General features: G+C 46.3%; 1 protein-coding gene across 4 annotated transcripts in view; it reads right to left on the bottom strand.

The window, feature by feature from the left end:
• DCDC2 (doublecortin domain containing 2) overlaps window positions 1–16,938 on the bottom strand; it is a 165,929-nt gene that overhangs the window by 53,205 nt on the left and 95,786 nt on the right. For 3 of the 4 annotated variants that reach the window (XM_045057058.1, XM_045057060.1, XM_045057059.1), the window contains exon 9: window positions 32–168. The exons of the other annotated variant lie outside the window; for it this stretch is intronic. In XM_045057058.1, the coding sequence (XP_044912993.1) occupies window positions 32–168 (137 nt within the window). The remainder of the gene's footprint in view (window positions 1–31; window positions 169–16,938) is intronic. 4 annotated transcript variants of the gene reach the window in all.

Below are 16,938 nucleotides of genomic sequence, written 5' to 3'. Positions count from 1 at the left end.
GTCGCTGTCCCTAAGCGAGGGTATGACTCACAAGGCACACGGCAGCAGTGGAGGAGAGAGGCGCCTGGATCCCAATCCCTGGGCGAGGTCCACGGTGGCCACGGCCAGGCATGGAAGCCACCGACTCCTCAAGTGCTCTGCGCTTCTGCGTTTGGCTTTTAATTTCCCCTGGAAATCACATCGCGAAGTGGACACGTGGTGGAAACACGGAGGCGTGTTTTCACCCCCTCTCTCCCTGTACCGGTTTCCCATCGTGGCTGTGACAAATTACCGCAAACTTGGTGGCTTAAAACTACACACATTTACTGTCTCGCGGTTCGGGAGGTCAGAGTCTGAAATGCGTCTCCCTGAGCTAAAACCCAGGTGTCAGTAGCACTGCCTTCCTTCCTGGATGTTCTGGGGAAGAATCAGTCTTCTTGCTGTTTCCAGCTGGTAGAGGCCACCTGTGGTCTGGGGCACAGGGCCCCCTTCCATCCTCCTGGGGTTTCTTAGCATGTCAACTCTCCCGCCTCCTCTCCCATTTGAAGGACCCCTAGGACTACTGGAGCCACCAGCATAATCCAGGGCCATCTCCCTGTTCTAAGGTCAGCTGATCAGCAACCTTAATGCACCCCTGCCCTATAACATAACACAGTCACAGATCCTAGGCATGAGGACGTGGCTCCTTGGGGGCTATTATTTTGCCTACGCATTCCCATTAAATCTTTCGAGAAAAGGTTTTCACAGTAAATCGGCTAGTCAAATAGAGAAGCTGGTTTCCTCACAACACTGGCATTCTAATATGACTTTTTTTTAATGTTTATTTATTTTTGAGAGAGAGAGAGAAAGGGACAGAGAGTGAGCAGGGGAGGGACAGAGAGAGGGGGACAGAGGATCAGAAGTGGGCTCTGTGCTGAGAGCAGAGAGCCCGACGTGGGGCTCAAACTCACAAACCTTAAGATCATGACCTGAGCTGAAGCCAGACGCTCAACCGGCTGAGCCACCCAGGCGCCCCTACGATTTTTTTTTAAATCTCAAACACTTATGACCATGTAGTCAAACAACCAGTAAACGAAGATGAATTGTAAATATCTTCCAGTTACGTTATTTTATACGTGTGTCTTTAGGACCACACAACCAGAGAGAAGAACCCCCACATCCACGCTTACAGCCACTAATTTCAGGACTGCAGGAGAAGTCGGGGGTGCTAAGCCCACACCCCGCTGCCAGCCAGCTCCCAGTGACACCGTCTTCCCCTCTGACAGGCCCGTGGTCTGGCCACTGGCCTCCCTCTCCCCCTCCTCTCTGGACCAGAACACGATTACCACTTCGGTCCTAACCACTAAGTCCTGAAAGCAAACAGCCCTAGTGAGATTTTTTTAAATCTCACTTGAGAAATAATTTTTTAATGTTTATTTATTTTTGAGAGAGAGACAGAGAGAGAGAGAGAGAACACGTGCCAGCAGGGGAGGAGCAGAGAGAGAGACAGACACAGAATCCAAAGCAGACTCCGGGCTCTGAGCCGTCAGCACAGAGCTTGACTCGGGGCTCGAACCCATGAACTATGAGATCGTGACCTGAGCCAAAGTTGGACGCTTAAGTGACCGAACCACCCAGGCGCCCCAAGAAATAATTTTTCAACCTTTCATGAATTAAACAATTTTTACTGGGCACCTGCTGTGTGTCAGGTGTGGTTCTAAGCACGAGGAATGCAGGCAGACATGAACAAAAGCAGAAATCTTTGCCCTCATGGGGCTTGGGTGGAGGAGGGATGATGGAGAGAGAGAGAGACAAAAACACATCAAACAAGACTATGATGTCATCTAAATGCCATGAAGTATCTGCCAGAGGGTGCAATTTAAAGAGACTACCAGGGAGGGCCTCGCTGAAAAAAATAACACCTAATGAAGACGTGAAAAGCACAAGGAATGGCTATCTGAGGGGAGAAAGTTCCAGGCAGAGGGAATGGCTGGTGCAAAGGTCCTGAGGAGGGAGCAAACAAAGAAAAAGTTACCAAGTATGAGGGGGGTATAGACTTTTCACTACAAAGCTACCCCTAACATTCAATGATTTGCAAAAAGACTGGATCCTGTCTTTAAAAAATTCTCTACAACCATCTCCATTTTTTTAGACTAGACTATGCCTAATCTATTCTTCTTATCACCAAATATTCTGCACAGGCCATGCTCCATTCAATAACAGTAGGGGCCAGGACTGGGGACCCAAGAGAAATGGGAAGAAGTCACTGCTGAGGGTCAAAAGTGACCTGGAAGAGAGAGCGTTCAGGAGACACGTTTCACTGGATCCATGACGTGCCCTCCATTCAGAGAATTCCAGGTGCACAAGAGGGAACATGGAGAGCACGCACCCTCAGGACACAGCTCTCCGTCCCCCCCCCCCCCATGCTCCCTCCACAGCATCTCTGGTCCCTGACCTGCCTGATTCCTGCATCTGTTTCCTGCTGTGCCATCGCAAGAGCTCTCACTCCCTAAGAGCAAGGATCTTGCCTGACTTGCTCGCCCCATATCACCCAAGAGGATGGCCCAGCCTTCGGTACCATCATACGTGGGGTGTCTCTGGTGAGACACAGGTGGGGATCTGGCTGCAGAAGCAGGCCCCTGAGGAAAGAGAAGGTACCAGGCCAGAAGCCGATTTTTTCTCTACAAAAACACTGCAATTTCTCCATGCAAGAAGTTTATTGCTAAAAGAACATGCAGCTGGGGCACCTGGGCGGCTCAGTCAGTTAAGCGTCTGACTTCAGCTCAGGTCACGATCTCGCAGTCCGTGGGTTCTAGCCCCACATCGGGCTCTGTGCTGACAGCTCAGAGCCTGGAGCCTGCTTTGGGTTCTGTGTCTCCCTCTGTCTCTGCCCCTCCCCTGCTCATGTTCCGTGTCTGTTTGTCTGTCTCTCTCTCTCTCTCAAAAAATGAATATAACATTGAAAAATGTTTAAAGGAACATGCACCTGAGTCCTGATACACTTCTTTCCACCCAGCTTGGACCTGGATCTTGTTGGGGCAAGCGTCTGCCACCGAATTCCTACCTTTGTCACTACCTGGGGACACCTTCATCTGATAGAGTGCTGTTCTCCTCACTCGAATGAAAAGCAGTGGAGAGGGGGAGAGGGGGAGGGAAGTTATGGCAGGAGGCATTATAAAGAACCAGAAGTGTAATTATTTATGCGAGGAAAAGGTTGCTCTCAGGATGCTGTGCAGAGACACGATGTGGTGAAGCTATTCCCATCACATTAATAATAATAATAAAAAAGGCCTTCACCTCCCATGACAAGAAGCTGCAAATCTAAATAATTTTATCTTCTCCTCTGAATATTTCCCAGGATACAACAGTAGCTCTCAGGCAGAGAGAAATTATTCACTGAGAACATTAAAATACTCCCTTTCAAAAACGACTCTGAGATAATATTTGTTATGTGACTTTGGTAATTACATATATGCATACATAAAATTATATTACAATATATATAATTATACACACACACATAAATTTCTTTTACTTAAATGCTCAATTTTGTTGATGGAATGGTTTAAACTTTATACGGCAATTTCGTCTGCTGTAACATACATGGAAAGATCTATGTCTGTGTCACAAATTACTGATGTCTGAAACATCAGTAATACCCATGTTCTCAAGCAGCGCGTTTAAAAACGTATTCCTATAAAATGCCATAAAAGCAAAGCACCGCATCTCAATTAACCAGGCTCGGAAATATTTTAACTATTCTCCCATAGCATAATATGAACTCGTTAAGTTTTCAAACACCTGAGCCGTGAAAGTTTATAACTCCCCTATAAGCGGGTTATTTCCTCATTTAAGCATCTCGGAACTCTGTTTCCCACCGCAAGTTCGCCAAGGCAACTCAGTCGGCACGCCCAGGCACTAAACAAACTCACAAATACTAAAGCGCGAGCCAGAAGGCCATCAAAATTAATTAGATCATTATATTTTAGAGCCTCAAAGGACTGTGGAAAGCAAATGGTTCGACCCTTTCATTTTCCAATTGAGAACAGAATGGTTGAGTAAGTTGCCCAAGGCGGGAGTAGACCCACTTCTCTCGCTCCCGAAGGCAACGCTCTTTAGTTTACAGTCCGCGCTATCCGGTCGGTCGGGAGGCAAACGATTATTGGCGGGGGTGAGGGGCGGTGTTGAAGATGGACGGTCAATTGGTGACACGGCTTTAGCGACCACAGAATTGCCTCTAGAGCTAAACAGACCACCGTCCAGAGACTCGGTGCTCGATAAATAGTTCCTAAAGGTAAATGAATGGACGGAGGTCTTGAAAAAACCATATTTGCTTCAAATTACACTTCCTGCTGGCCATGGGAAAACCTAGCGAAGTTTCTTTTCCGTGTCTGCCTAGGAGCAGCGTGGGGAATCGTGTTCCCAGCCTGAAGCACAGAAGACAGGATAAAACCTATCCTGGGCAGCACGCCATGCTCTTCCTGTGTGGAATTCTTTTTCCTCCCCAACCCCCTCCCCCAGGTCTAATTTGTTTTCAGGGGACACCAAATCAGTAGGCAAGGCGTCCCATCTGATTGTAGCAGCTATCTGACTTCGTCGGAAAGTTCTGATAAGAGTCTGCCACTATTCCAAACGTGACGTCGTTTTTAAATTTAGCTGTACTGTGATGCTCATCTCTAGACTAACGCCACCAGCCTCACAATTAGCTCAACATACAATCAAGGGAGGTTCTGTCTCCTGGACCGCTGCCTGAGTCCCTTCGTAGCTAATTTATCCCTTTTACCTGGAGTCTCTGCCCATCGATTATGTGGTGTGGTTGTCTGTTTGCTTTTTGTTTGCCTCAATCACTGCTATAAAAATGCCAGACACTTCTCATCTGGGCTAGTCTATCCTTGACCACTTGCTGAATTTACCGCTACCTTTTTCATATTTATACCTCCTTCTCTCAACGCGATTATAAAGTGCTCAGTGTCAGGGGGCACATCTTACAGGGAGTATCGCAGGGAGCAGTCAATAAATCCGTGCTATTTTACCTCAAGGTTCGATTGTTTGAAGCTACTGGAAAGAAAAAGCCATGAGAAAAGAGCTCTCAACTCAGGCAGTTTAATGAGAAGTACACTCCTTCCAGAATTGTTTCTGTGCATCTAAGAAAAGACGCAGTAAAGGAAAAAAGTCCAAAACAAGTTCACTTAGCATGTCAGTAATGAGAACATTTTTCTTCCTTTCTTCTTTCTATCCCTCCTTCCTTCCTTTTTTCTTTCTTCCTTCCTTCTCTCCCTCCTCCTTCTTTCTTTCTCTTTCCTTTCTCTCTCTCCCTCCCTCCATTTTCTTCCTTCCTTTCTTTCTTCCTTCCATCCCTCCTTCCATTCTTTTCTTCCTTCCTTTCTTCCTTCCATCCCTCCTTCCTTCCTTTTTTCTTTCTTCCTTTCTTCCCTCCCTTTTTTCTTTCTTTCTTTTTCTTCCTTTCTTCCCTCCCTCCTTTTTTTTCTTTCTTTTTCTTTCTTTCTCTCCCTCCCTCCTTCCATTCTTTTCTTCTTTCATTTTCTTTCTTCCTTCCTTCCCTCCTTCCTTTTTTCTTTCTTTCTTCCTTTCCTTCCTTTTTTTTCTTTCCCTTTCTTTTTTTTAACCAGGTTGCTAGTTTGACAGATGAAAAAAATATCAAACATAGAGTGTCTGCATTTCAACATACTAATTAATGGATTCACTAGCCCACAGAGCTTTGTGTATACGATGGGAAGATGTGGGGTGGAGAATAAGATGATTATATGGGTTTAAGTAGGTTCATTCATCCATCACTTTACTCAACAAATATTTACTGAGTATCCATGAAAGACCAGATGAAACGCAAATAATACCAAAATGAGTGAGCCATGGAGCCTGATTTGCCAAACTCATTATCCGGTGAAGGACAGCCATAAAATATGGATAGAGTTCTATACAAAGGTACCCAGGTGAAGACTAATAAACCAGACTTGGAAGGGATCAGGTGGCTCCTGTAGTCACAGAAGAAGGCTTGGGAAGCATCTCTGAATGTTAAAACAAGTAAGCTTTGACAAAAAGTAGTTTGGTCGGCAACAGGAGTGGGGAGGATCTCATACGAAGAACAAACAACCAAGAGAGCGTGTGGGGCATAGAGTGAATTACAAGATGCTATGAAAGCATCAAGCCCAGTCTGGGGAGTGTTGAAGGAGATGATGCAGAAGATTCGGACCAAGAATTCGAGTGCTGTGTTGAAGGCCCAGGGCTCTGTCACGCAGGGAACAAGGGAGCCCCTGGAGGGTCTTCGGTATGGGAACCACGTATAGCCAAGTCGTGTTTCAGAGTGGTGACACTGGAATGGAGTGCAGAAATCGGTGGGGAAAGAAGGCCCAGAAGGAAAGATACCTGTTAGGAGGTCACTACTGCCTGCGGAGAGCAGAGCAGAACCTGAACAAGCATTGTGGGGGAGAGAAGGAAATCGGGGTGCCTGCCCAACACTGAGTAAGTAAAATCAGCACAACATGGCGAACAACTTGGGAAAGCGTGCTGACGAGGGGAAGGAAGAAGTCAAAGCTGTGCTAAGATGTCAGGCACAGGTCCAGATGGATGATGACACTGATCCAGATGGAAGTTCTGGGGTGGAAGATGGTTGGCTTGGTTTCAAGAATGTCTTTGAAACACCCCCCCCCCCCGAAAATGCTCACCAGTGTCCGGGTATCAGTTTGGAGAAGAGCAGATACTCTCACTGACCCCCTGTTTGTTTCAGCAAACTTCCCCAAATAATTGGATACCATATGGACAGCCCAGTGTAAAATGTCCAGATCAAGGGATGATGGAAAAGATAATAAATAAATAAATAAATAAATAACAAATTCAAGACCCAAAACGGTCCTGGCAGGCTAAAACACAGATCGACAAAATTAAATCTGATAGGAAAACATAAGGAGTCCTGCCTTAAGGGATCAGGTGATGTGACCTGACAGATATTCGTGTTAAGACAAATGGAAGTTTTAGCAGCACTTAAACATCACATAACCTATACTGAGTCTCAAAACTTCTGCTCCGTAAAAATAGGCAATACATTTTCTAACAATACGTTTTTCAGATGCAGATGGACCACCAACACGTTTCAGTGGCCACCACAGTATCTGAGGAGGGGAAAACATGGGCAAGCATCCAGAAAATTCCCTTCCACCAGAAAAGATCCCCTTTATTTATTATACAAACTGGACTTTGCATATCGTTTCCTTTACTGAAAGTGTTCCACTTCCAAGGCCAGATTAATAAACCCGGGGTCCAATCATCTCACAATAAATTCTGCACCAAGTCAAACCACACCCTGGATGCCTGTGCTTGCTTCCAGGCAGATCGGATTAAGGTGGCCCGCTGGCACACCCAAAAGTTTATAGGTAGAAGGCTACCAGGGTGGAGAGAGGAGGGTTCAGAAATCCTCCTCTCTACAGAATGGCTGAAAGAACCAAGGATGTGTTCGCTGGAGAAAGACTGAGATGAACGGCAGCATCTACCTCCAAATATCGAAAGGGTTGTCAAGTAGAAGAAGCCTTCTGATGGGTCCGCCAGGAGCAAAGGGCACAGATTATAAGGAAGTGGACGATGGGTCAGCACAGGAAGGGACTGGTCACATTCAGAATAACAGAAAGGGCTGCCCTGTGAGGACTTGAGCTCCCTGACGGTGTGCGGGCAACTCTGTGTGCCAAAGTTTATCAGCTTTTTAACAGCTTCGTTTTGCAATTCTAAAATAAAAGACGTGTGTAATCCAACTATATTCTGTGCCTCAACTCTGCTAGGCTGCTATACCCCCACCCCAAGTTTATTCCTGTAGCGAGTTACCAGGCATTCATGTCTGAACATGAATATTTTCAAACGTGAATAAGCATGGTCCCAGTCCTCGAGGGGTACACAGCCCAGTGGAGAAGGCAGGTTGGTGAACATATCATCGCAGCATGTATGAGAAGTACGAGTGAGGAAAGGACAATGCTACAGCACCAACCTGGAAGAGGGAACATGAATGGCGCTCTCTTCAGATCAGAAAAGAATAGTCAGGATATTATCCTTCCCCTGCTGAACCACAATACCCACGATGGAAACACATTTCTCTTGGGCGCCAATACCCTACTTTTTAAAAGAATTATTTTTAATGTTTATTTTTTTATATTTGAGAGAGAGAGACAGAGGCAGACAGAGTGTGAACAGGGGAGGGTCAGGGAGAGAGGGAGACACAGAATCCGAAGGAGGCTCCAGGCTCTGAGCTGTCAGCACAGAGCCCGACGCGGGGCACTGAACTCATGAGAGTGAGATCATGACCTGAGCTGAAGCTGGACGGAGCCACCCAGGCGCCCCAACCAATACGTTACTTTTGACCAGACACAGACCTCCTAGATTAAGGTCTCTTCTCCTCTTACTTTCTAATCCTGATCCCCTATATGCCAAAGTCACTTTGAACAAAAATACATGTACAATGGCATGATTCTATAAAATTAAAACTTAGAAAAAGATGTCACCAATCCAAGCTGGTGTGCGATATACAAACGACAGAAACAAAAGAGACTGAGATTACGTATTTCCATTTGTTCAACTAAGGTCACTGCTGGGCACTAACACCGTAAGAGGCAATGGGAGAGTGCTGGGGACAGAACAGAGCTCCCAGGTGTGCCCGCCAGCCAAGCATGGGCACATACAACACAAGTGCACGCAGACTTGGGTGCACATGTAAGGTAGTTAGAACACACACACACACACACACACACACACACACACACACACACACAAATCACGGGTAGCATTACATGCAAGTTAAAAAGTCAAAATACTTTGAAACAAATGACCAGTGGCAGTGACTGGTTGGAAAATCCCAAACAACTACTGTGGCTCTCAACCATAATGGTAAGCCCCAGCTGAAAATCAGCCCTGAGATCGTCAAATGACTTCTTTTAATTCACCCTAAAAATTAATTATCATCCTTGAATCCTCAGTGGCTTTAAGGGGATACATCAGGAAATAGGGAGAGGTTAGAGGGAGTAATTGAACATTGAATTTATGCCAGTTTTTCTGATTACGGGCATCATGCAATTTATCTCCCGCTAATTGAACTATAAAGTTTTTTCCATGGGGGTTTGGAGCTACATTTGAAATGGGTGGACTTTTACGAAATTATTTGGTCAACAAGGTAAGAACAGGCCCATTCAGCCACATGGCTTGCCTCGATCCTTCCACGAGCTAACATTTACATAGCAGGCCTCCGTAGTGGAAAATCACTCATGTTATTCTTTTGATTACCATTTTGGAATAAATGACTTTACTAGTCAATTTCAAAATCAAAGTAATCCGGGGAGGCTAATCAGCACACTACCATTGCACACGGCCTGGATTGATAGCGTGTGGTTAACAGCATCATGCTGGGGCCAGAAACAAGAGATAGCCCACACACAGAAGGACCAGATAAAGCAGGGAAAACAAAGAATCGATTCCTGGTGCAGCTGAGAGTTTAAAATATTCATCAAGCTTCCACTGCCCAAAAGCAGCAGGGGCAACTTCATTTCAATTAAGAGAACGGGAAGGAAATTGAATATTATAACAAGATAATGGGCTCCTACATGCACACAACTATTTGTGTGAAGTCAGAATGTCTGTTCACAAAGCGCCTGATGTTGCTGTCAAGAGAGACCAGTAACAGTGGAAGTCATTTGTAGATGCCTCCTCGGGTGAAATCATTTTTCGCTGGTTGTGGGATTCAAGGACTTGTCAATCCCTGTAACAGAGTGCAGGCTGAAGTTTTACCATCGGATTATGAGACCTGTGACCCTCAGCCAGCTGGCAGAGTTTAATGACCCATTACAGCCACGCACAGGGCACAGTCAACCCAAGTAAGCATTTAAAGAAGAAAAAATCAGGGCACCTGGGTGGCTCAGTTGGTTAAGCGTCTGACTCTTGCTTTTGGCTCGGGTCATGATCTCACAGTTGGTGAGACTGAGCCCCAACGTCGGGCCCTGCACTGACAGTGTGGAGCCTGCTTGGGATTCTCTCTCTCCCCTCTCTCTCTGCCCCTTCCCTGCACACACTCACTCTCTCTCTCTCTCTCTCTCTCTCAAAATAAATAAACATTTTAAAAATCTGATAACAATAAAGAAAAATGGCTCTTGTTCTTTACCTGGTAGTTTTCTTACAGTCCCTTCCAAACTATGACCAAGCAGAATAGAAAGAACCATGAACCCCAAACCTTCACAATGATAGCACTTTTCTACATGCGGTGCCCTGGAGGACAGGACATTCTACATAAACAAAATCTCACGTCTTCACACCCTAAAACCTGACTGTGCCTTCAGATCAGCTCTCGTTTATAGGTCACGATAAAAGGAACAATCAACACCTTTCCTCATACTTATATGGGAAGACTTCAAGGAGGAAGTGAAAATTTAAAGAGTTGGGAGAAAAAAATAGGCAGTGAACCATATTTTTAAAATGCATGTATTTCCTGGGATTTTAAAATAATTTCTCAAATATTCCCTAACTGCAAAAACTCTGGAGCAAACAAACCAACAAACAAAGAACTGTTCTTCTACACTCATGAAAAGTTCACTAGGGAGAATATTTAAATATCTGCTGGCAGTGTTTTTAAAGCCCTACAAAGGACTCAGACAGTAATCTCAACAAGAACGTATTTAAACAGGCCACCCTCCCCAAGGTGTACAAGCCTGTGACTGCTTACTTTACATCTTCTGGATTTTCCTATCTTACTCCTAAAGGACAGTAGGATATAGGAGTAGACTTCATATTTCAGTAGCTGTACAAATGGAGAAGACAATTTTCTCAAAAAGAAATGACCCAAATGGCAAATTCCTAGTTTGTTTTTATTTCTTGGCACCTGTATCATCTGCAAAATGAAATCTGGACCCTGTAGCCAGGTCCCCCAGGGCTGTCTGTGCTTGGGCTCCATTCCAGCTGTGGCTCATTCCACCCTCTGCCAGCCAGGCATCGGACTGGCCAACCTCCGGCCCCCCATGTTCGCCCACGCCTCAGAGCCTGGGCGCGACAGCTTTCCTCTGTCTGCCTGGAGAAGGATTACGTCGACCCCTGCTCCAGAGTCTTCCCTGACCGCTCCCCGTCACAGCTCACTCCCAGGAAGAGTGGAGTCTGTGTGACAGCACTAACCATAGCACAGAAGCCACGTCTGATTCCTCACCAGAGACTCTGAGCTCCCTGAAGACCAACACTGCACTATGTCTACCCAGATGGAGCCTGACAGAGGCAGGTGGTTGATAAATGTGGAAAGACGGATGGATGGATGGATGGAAGGAAGGAAGGAAGGAAGGAAGGAAGGAAGGAAGGAAGGAAGGAGAAAGAAAGAAAGAAAGAAAGAAAGAAAGAAAGAAAGAAAGAAAGAAAGAAAGAAAGAAAGGAAGGAAGAAAGACAAGGAGGGAGAAAGAGTGAGGGAAGGAGGGAAGAAATGAGGAAGGAAGGAAGGAAAAGGAAGGAGGAAAGGAAGGAAGGAGAAGGAAAGAAAGAAAGAAAGAAAGAAAGAAAGAAAGAAAGAAAGAAAGAAAGAAAGAAAGAGACAAGGAGGGAGAGTGAGGGAAGGAGGGAAGAAATGAGGAAAGAAGGAAGGAAGGAAGGAAGGAAGGAAGGAAGGAAGGAGAAAGAAAGAAAGAAAGAAAGAAAGAAAGAAAGAAAGAAAGAAAGAAAGAGAAAGAAAGACAAGGAGGGAGAAAGAGTGAGGGAAGGAGGGAAGAAATGAGGAAGGAAGGAAGGAAGGAAGGAAGGAAGGAAGGAAGGAAGGAAGGAAAAGGAAGGAGGGAAGGAAGGAAGGAAGGAAGGAAAAGGAAGGAGAAAGAAAGAAAGAAAGAAAGAAAGAAAGAAAGAAAGAAAGGGAGAGAGTGAGGGAAGGAAGGAAGAAATGAGGAAGGAAGGAAGAAAAAGGAAGGAGGGAAGGAGGGAAGGAGGGAAGGTGGGAAGGAAGGAAATTTTCCACGGAGAAGGCACTGGACACTCCCAGTGAACACAGCCTGGAAGCCTCTTCTCCGAGGTATCTCCTCTGTCCAAACACATAGCAAAGACAGAAAACAGAAGAGAAAAATGAAACCGACACAGCCAGATTCAGAAACAAGATAACCCTCTCAGGAATCAAAAACAGATCGGAGAAAGAGAGTGCTGAGCAGGGCTGAAACCACGGCCCACGAGTTCCTCCTCTGGAAAAAGGGGGTCTTGGGGGAGCTCCACCCGCCAGGGAGCCGCGTCCTCCCCTACACGCGACAGGGGCCAGAGCCAGGCCGCACACGTACACAGCACCAGAGTCACACGGACTGCGTGTGATCCAGGCCCTTCCACCAGCAAGTGCGTGGTTCAGGGCAACTCACTGAACCCACCTCCGCCTCAGCCTCCCCATTCGTCAGAGGAGGCCGGGAAGAGTCCCACCTCAAGGGGGCGTGGGGCCTCTCCAAGTGTGGGCTACCCCATTATTATAATTACTATTTTTTTTATTATTATTATCACTGTCGTTGTGAAGAGAATGACAACACCTCTCTTGCCTGTGGCTGCCGGGGCTAGTTTGGAAGGAAGGCCCAGGCCGGGCCTGTGGCTCCCGTGACTGGATCCCATGACTGGCTCGGCAAGCCGCGGGGACCCTGACTTCTGGAGCGAGTCTGGCTCCGGCCTTCAGGACCAGTTAAGCAGACAGCAGCACTTAAATGCCACAGGGAGGGGAGCAGAGAGTTGAGTGGGCAGTGAAGAGATGTCAGGAGAGAGACAGACCAGCAAGAGACTAAAGACAGAACTCAGTATGTCCTCCCCACCTGCTTCCTTACTTAATGCTTACCTTCCGGGTACAGTGCCTGTTTTTCAGAATTCGCCCAAGTGGTCGTTAATAAGGCTCGCGGTGAGGCCTCCTGTTAAAGAGAACTCACCTCTACGTATATGGTAGCATCCGACGGATGTCTGAGCAGACACCAAAGCTTCCGCTTTAGAAGCAAACGGCTGCCATAAACAGAACATTTTCAACCCAGAGAGTAAAGCCCAGAAGACTCCAGAAGGAACAGATCACATTACTGCTAACAATTAAAGTCTCCTTCTTTCCCTAAAGCCACTGAAGGAAAATTCAGAAATGGGGACCCCCTGCACCTGCTTCTAACAGTCCCGATGGAAGAGGTGCAGAATGGTTTGGAATCAAGAAGCCTCATCAAGAGACTTTCCTTAAAAAAGAAAGAAGCACGTGAGATTGGTTTGAAAACAAAGCAGAGTTGGTGGGAAAAGGAGCGAACTTATCCACCGTGAAGTCACGAGATGAGTAGAAATCACCCTGACCTTTCGCCACAGGGCTGCCTCTGACGCCTTAGATTCTCCTTCGCTTGATCTGGTGGAATGAAGGTCGCTGTGTTCAGCGACTACAGATGGTGTATCTGGAGGGCGAGGGCAGGGTGGCCCCAAGCAAGAGCAGGAAGCTGGTCTCCCTCCCCTGCCTTCCAGCCTCCCTCTCTGTGCCCTCACCCACTTCTCTCTACTCTGTACCCCGAAGACCGACGCTCCTCTCGCTCCTGGCAAACCCCCTCAGGGTGCCCCCGGCTCCACCTTGCTTGGCGGTGCTCCGTGTCCCCAAGTCCGCAAACCCTGACAAAGCCCCTCAGTGCAAATACATGTAGCTGGGACTTAAAGTGACGTGATGCCTGGGGAGGGTCGCAAGGTCTCTCCTGCTTCGAACACACAAAACTGCAGATCATACGTGACTCAGAAGTTTCAGCCATACCTGAGCTCCACGAGAGGGCAGTCCCCAGGTTGTGTAAGTAAAGAAGGCCGAGTCTGTGCTTCAAGGGGGGACGGACGGAGATGTAGGCTCTAGTGGCCTGGAGCCAGGATTTTAACGCCCACAAGGTAGAGGGTTGGAATCGAGTCTGCGACACAAAATGGGGACCGTTCCAGAGATTCCCAGTTCCTGAGAAGTGGGATTTAAACTGTGCAATGGGGGGGGACTGGGTGGCTCAGTCAGTTAAGCATCTGACTCTTGATTTCAGCTCAGGTCATGATCTCATGGTTTGTGGGATCAAGCCCCACGTCTGTCTCTGTGCTGACATCGTGGAGCCACCTTGGGATTCTCTCTCTCTCTCTCTCTCTCTCCCTCTCTCCCTCTCTCCCTCCCTCCCCCACTCACTCTCTCTCTCAGAATAAACTTTAAACAAACAAACAAACTGTGCACTAGACCAGAAAGCAGCGAGGAATCCAGGCACCCCCTTGGGGTCCCTGGATGAATTCAAGCTCCCACCATGTATTACGCAGAAATCTAAAAGGTTTACATTTATACTCTTCAAGTAGTGAAGAAATCTCCAGCCAGGAAATGGACCATGAAACTGGTCCAAAACCAGGACAATTTCCACGGCCTCTGCGAAAGGAAACACACAACCCAACACACTCTGAAGGGCAGCTTCTTCCTCAACCCCAGGCACATGGGGGCTGCCTTTAGCAGAACAACCTTCCCATTGAAGATCAACTCAGCACGAAAATTTACCAGCCAAGTGTAGAAAGTAACTGCCATGAGGGAAGGGCAGCACCCACAACAAACAGGACTGGAACTCCCAAGGGCAGGAGAGACTAGGACAACTTTAAAACAGTGTTTAGAAATGCCATCAATGCACAATCTTTCGCCCTCCCCACAATACTCGACTGAATATCCTGGAACATGCATCTTTGGGCACATGTGGTCATTTATGTGCAGAAGCAGTTTGCAGAAGTTAGAATGGCTACAGGCCAAATGGTATATCCTTTCTAATAATGACTTTTTTTTTAAAGCACCTTCAAATGATTAGAGAAATACGAGCGAATGGAAACCATGCTGAAAGAAAAGTATGTGCAAAACCTGGCTGATCTGGAGAAGGATCAAACAGAACTTCCAGAAATGAAAAACAATGTCACTCAAATTATAACTCAATGGACACATTAAATACCAAATACACTAAGGAGATTTTCTCAGCTGAAGAGAGCATCAGTGATCTGGAAGATGGATCTCAAGAAATCACCAGGGGGCGCCTGGGTGACTCAGTTAAGGGTCCCACTTGGTTTCTGCTCAGGTCACGATCTCAGGGCTCCTGAGTCTGAGCCCCATGTTGGAATCTGTGTTGACAGAGTAGAGCCTGCTTGGGATTCTCTGCTCTCCCTCACTTTCTGCCCCTCCCCCATGCTCTCTCTCTCTCAAAATAAATAAATAAACTTGGGGCGCCTGGGTGGCGCAGTCGGTTAAGCGTCCGACTTCAGCCAGGTCAAGATCTCGCGGTCCGTGAGTTCGAGCCCCGCGTCAGGCTCTGGGCTGATGGCTCAGAGCCTGCAGCCTGTTTCCGATTCTGTGTCTCCCTCTCTCTCTGCCCCTCCCCCGTTCATGCTCTGTCTATCTCTGTCCCAAAAATAAATAAACATTGAAAAAAAAATTTTTTAAATAAATAAATAAACTTAAAAATTTTTTAAAGAAATCACCAGAATACAATACAGACAAAAGAGTGAAAATCATGAAAGATCAAATTCCACCAAGAAAGCAAGTTGAATATTTTCCCATTAGATAGTTACGTCATGAAAGGATATGCTTATTCCCAAGGACTATTTACACATATATATGTATATATACATATGTGTGTGTAAGTGTGTGTATGTATATCTATATATACACACACAGATACAAATACACGCATATATATACACACATGTATATATATACACACATATATACACGCACATATGTATGTGTATATATAGATAAACATACACACACACGCACACACACACGCACATATACACGCACATATGTATGTATATATATATAGATAAACATACACACGTACATATACACACACATATGTAAAAAGGGGCACCTGGGTGGTTCGGTCTGTTGCACGTCCGACTCTTGATTTCCACTCAGGTCACGATCTCATGGCTCAAGGGATCAAGCCCCAAATTGGGCTCTGCACTGACAACATGGAACCTGCTTAGTATTCTCTCTCTCTGTCTCTCTCTCTCTCTCTCTCTCTCTCCCCCCCCCTCTACCCCACCTTCCCCACTTGCACATGCTCTTTCTCTCTCGAATATAAAAAACTTAAAGAAAGAATACAAAAATGTATTATTCCAAATGACTAGATGTTTCGTGGTGAAAATTTAGAGAAATTTAGAGAAATGCCCTAACCCATTTAGTTGCATGCCATCTTACAGGTATTCACTTACTGAACCAGACTGTAAACTATGTCTTAGTGATGACAAGCCTTAACTTGGTAAACGGGAGAGAGTCGGTTTTGTGTTTTTATCTATTTTTGTGTTTTTATCTATTTAACTCTCTTTTTTTCTTCTTCCTGAATCCATACATGTGCTTCCCCTGCTTTGCTTCACAGTGCAAATGTGGTGAAGGGAAGGGGAACATTCTGTGAAAACGGGTCCCACTTCCTCACTGGTTTTCCTTCTAAAATCGGAAGTGTGTCCCCAGAGGAAAAGGTGACCTCAAAAGAGATGAAAAGGCCTTGGAAAACAACTGGTCTTAGTGTATGCAAAGGGAGTCAACTACTGTTAGGTTTTGAAGAATCCCAAGAAAACCACACACAAAAAATCATCTCCCAGCCAGCGCTTGCTGTCTGGGATTCTACAAAAATTTACCCTGCCAAGTGCCCATACGCTGGGAAGGGCCAAACATTAAGGCACCACTATTTGTAACTTGGTGCAAAGGAGCTCACCTTCATCTTCACAACACGTCATTTACTGGGGAGGAAGGAACAGAGACGGACAAGGGGCTCTCGTCACCCAAAGATGAGCTCCAAAAATGGGGTGTGCTCAGGGGAACAGATGCTGGAAACGGGAAGGAGAGTGCTCTAAACTTGGCAAATTAAACCACTCGGTCCCTCAGACACATGCTGGACTGTCTTTAATTCAAGCAAGGACTGGCTGCGTGTGTCAAAGCAATGGGTTCTGGAACCAGAGTGATCTGTCCTGAACCTCAGCTGTGCCCCTTAACGGCTCCGAAATCTTAA

The sequence above is a fragment of the Felis catus genome, chromosome B2 (genome assembly GCF_018350175.1).
Source record: "Felis catus isolate Fca126 chromosome B2, F.catus_Fca126_mat1.0, whole genome shotgun sequence".
Classification (NCBI taxonomy): Eukaryota; Metazoa; Chordata; class Mammalia; order Carnivora; family Felidae; genus Felis; species Felis catus.
The sequence above is the reverse complement of the archived record's forward strand: the minus strand, read 5'-3'. Positions and strand labels throughout refer to the sequence as shown.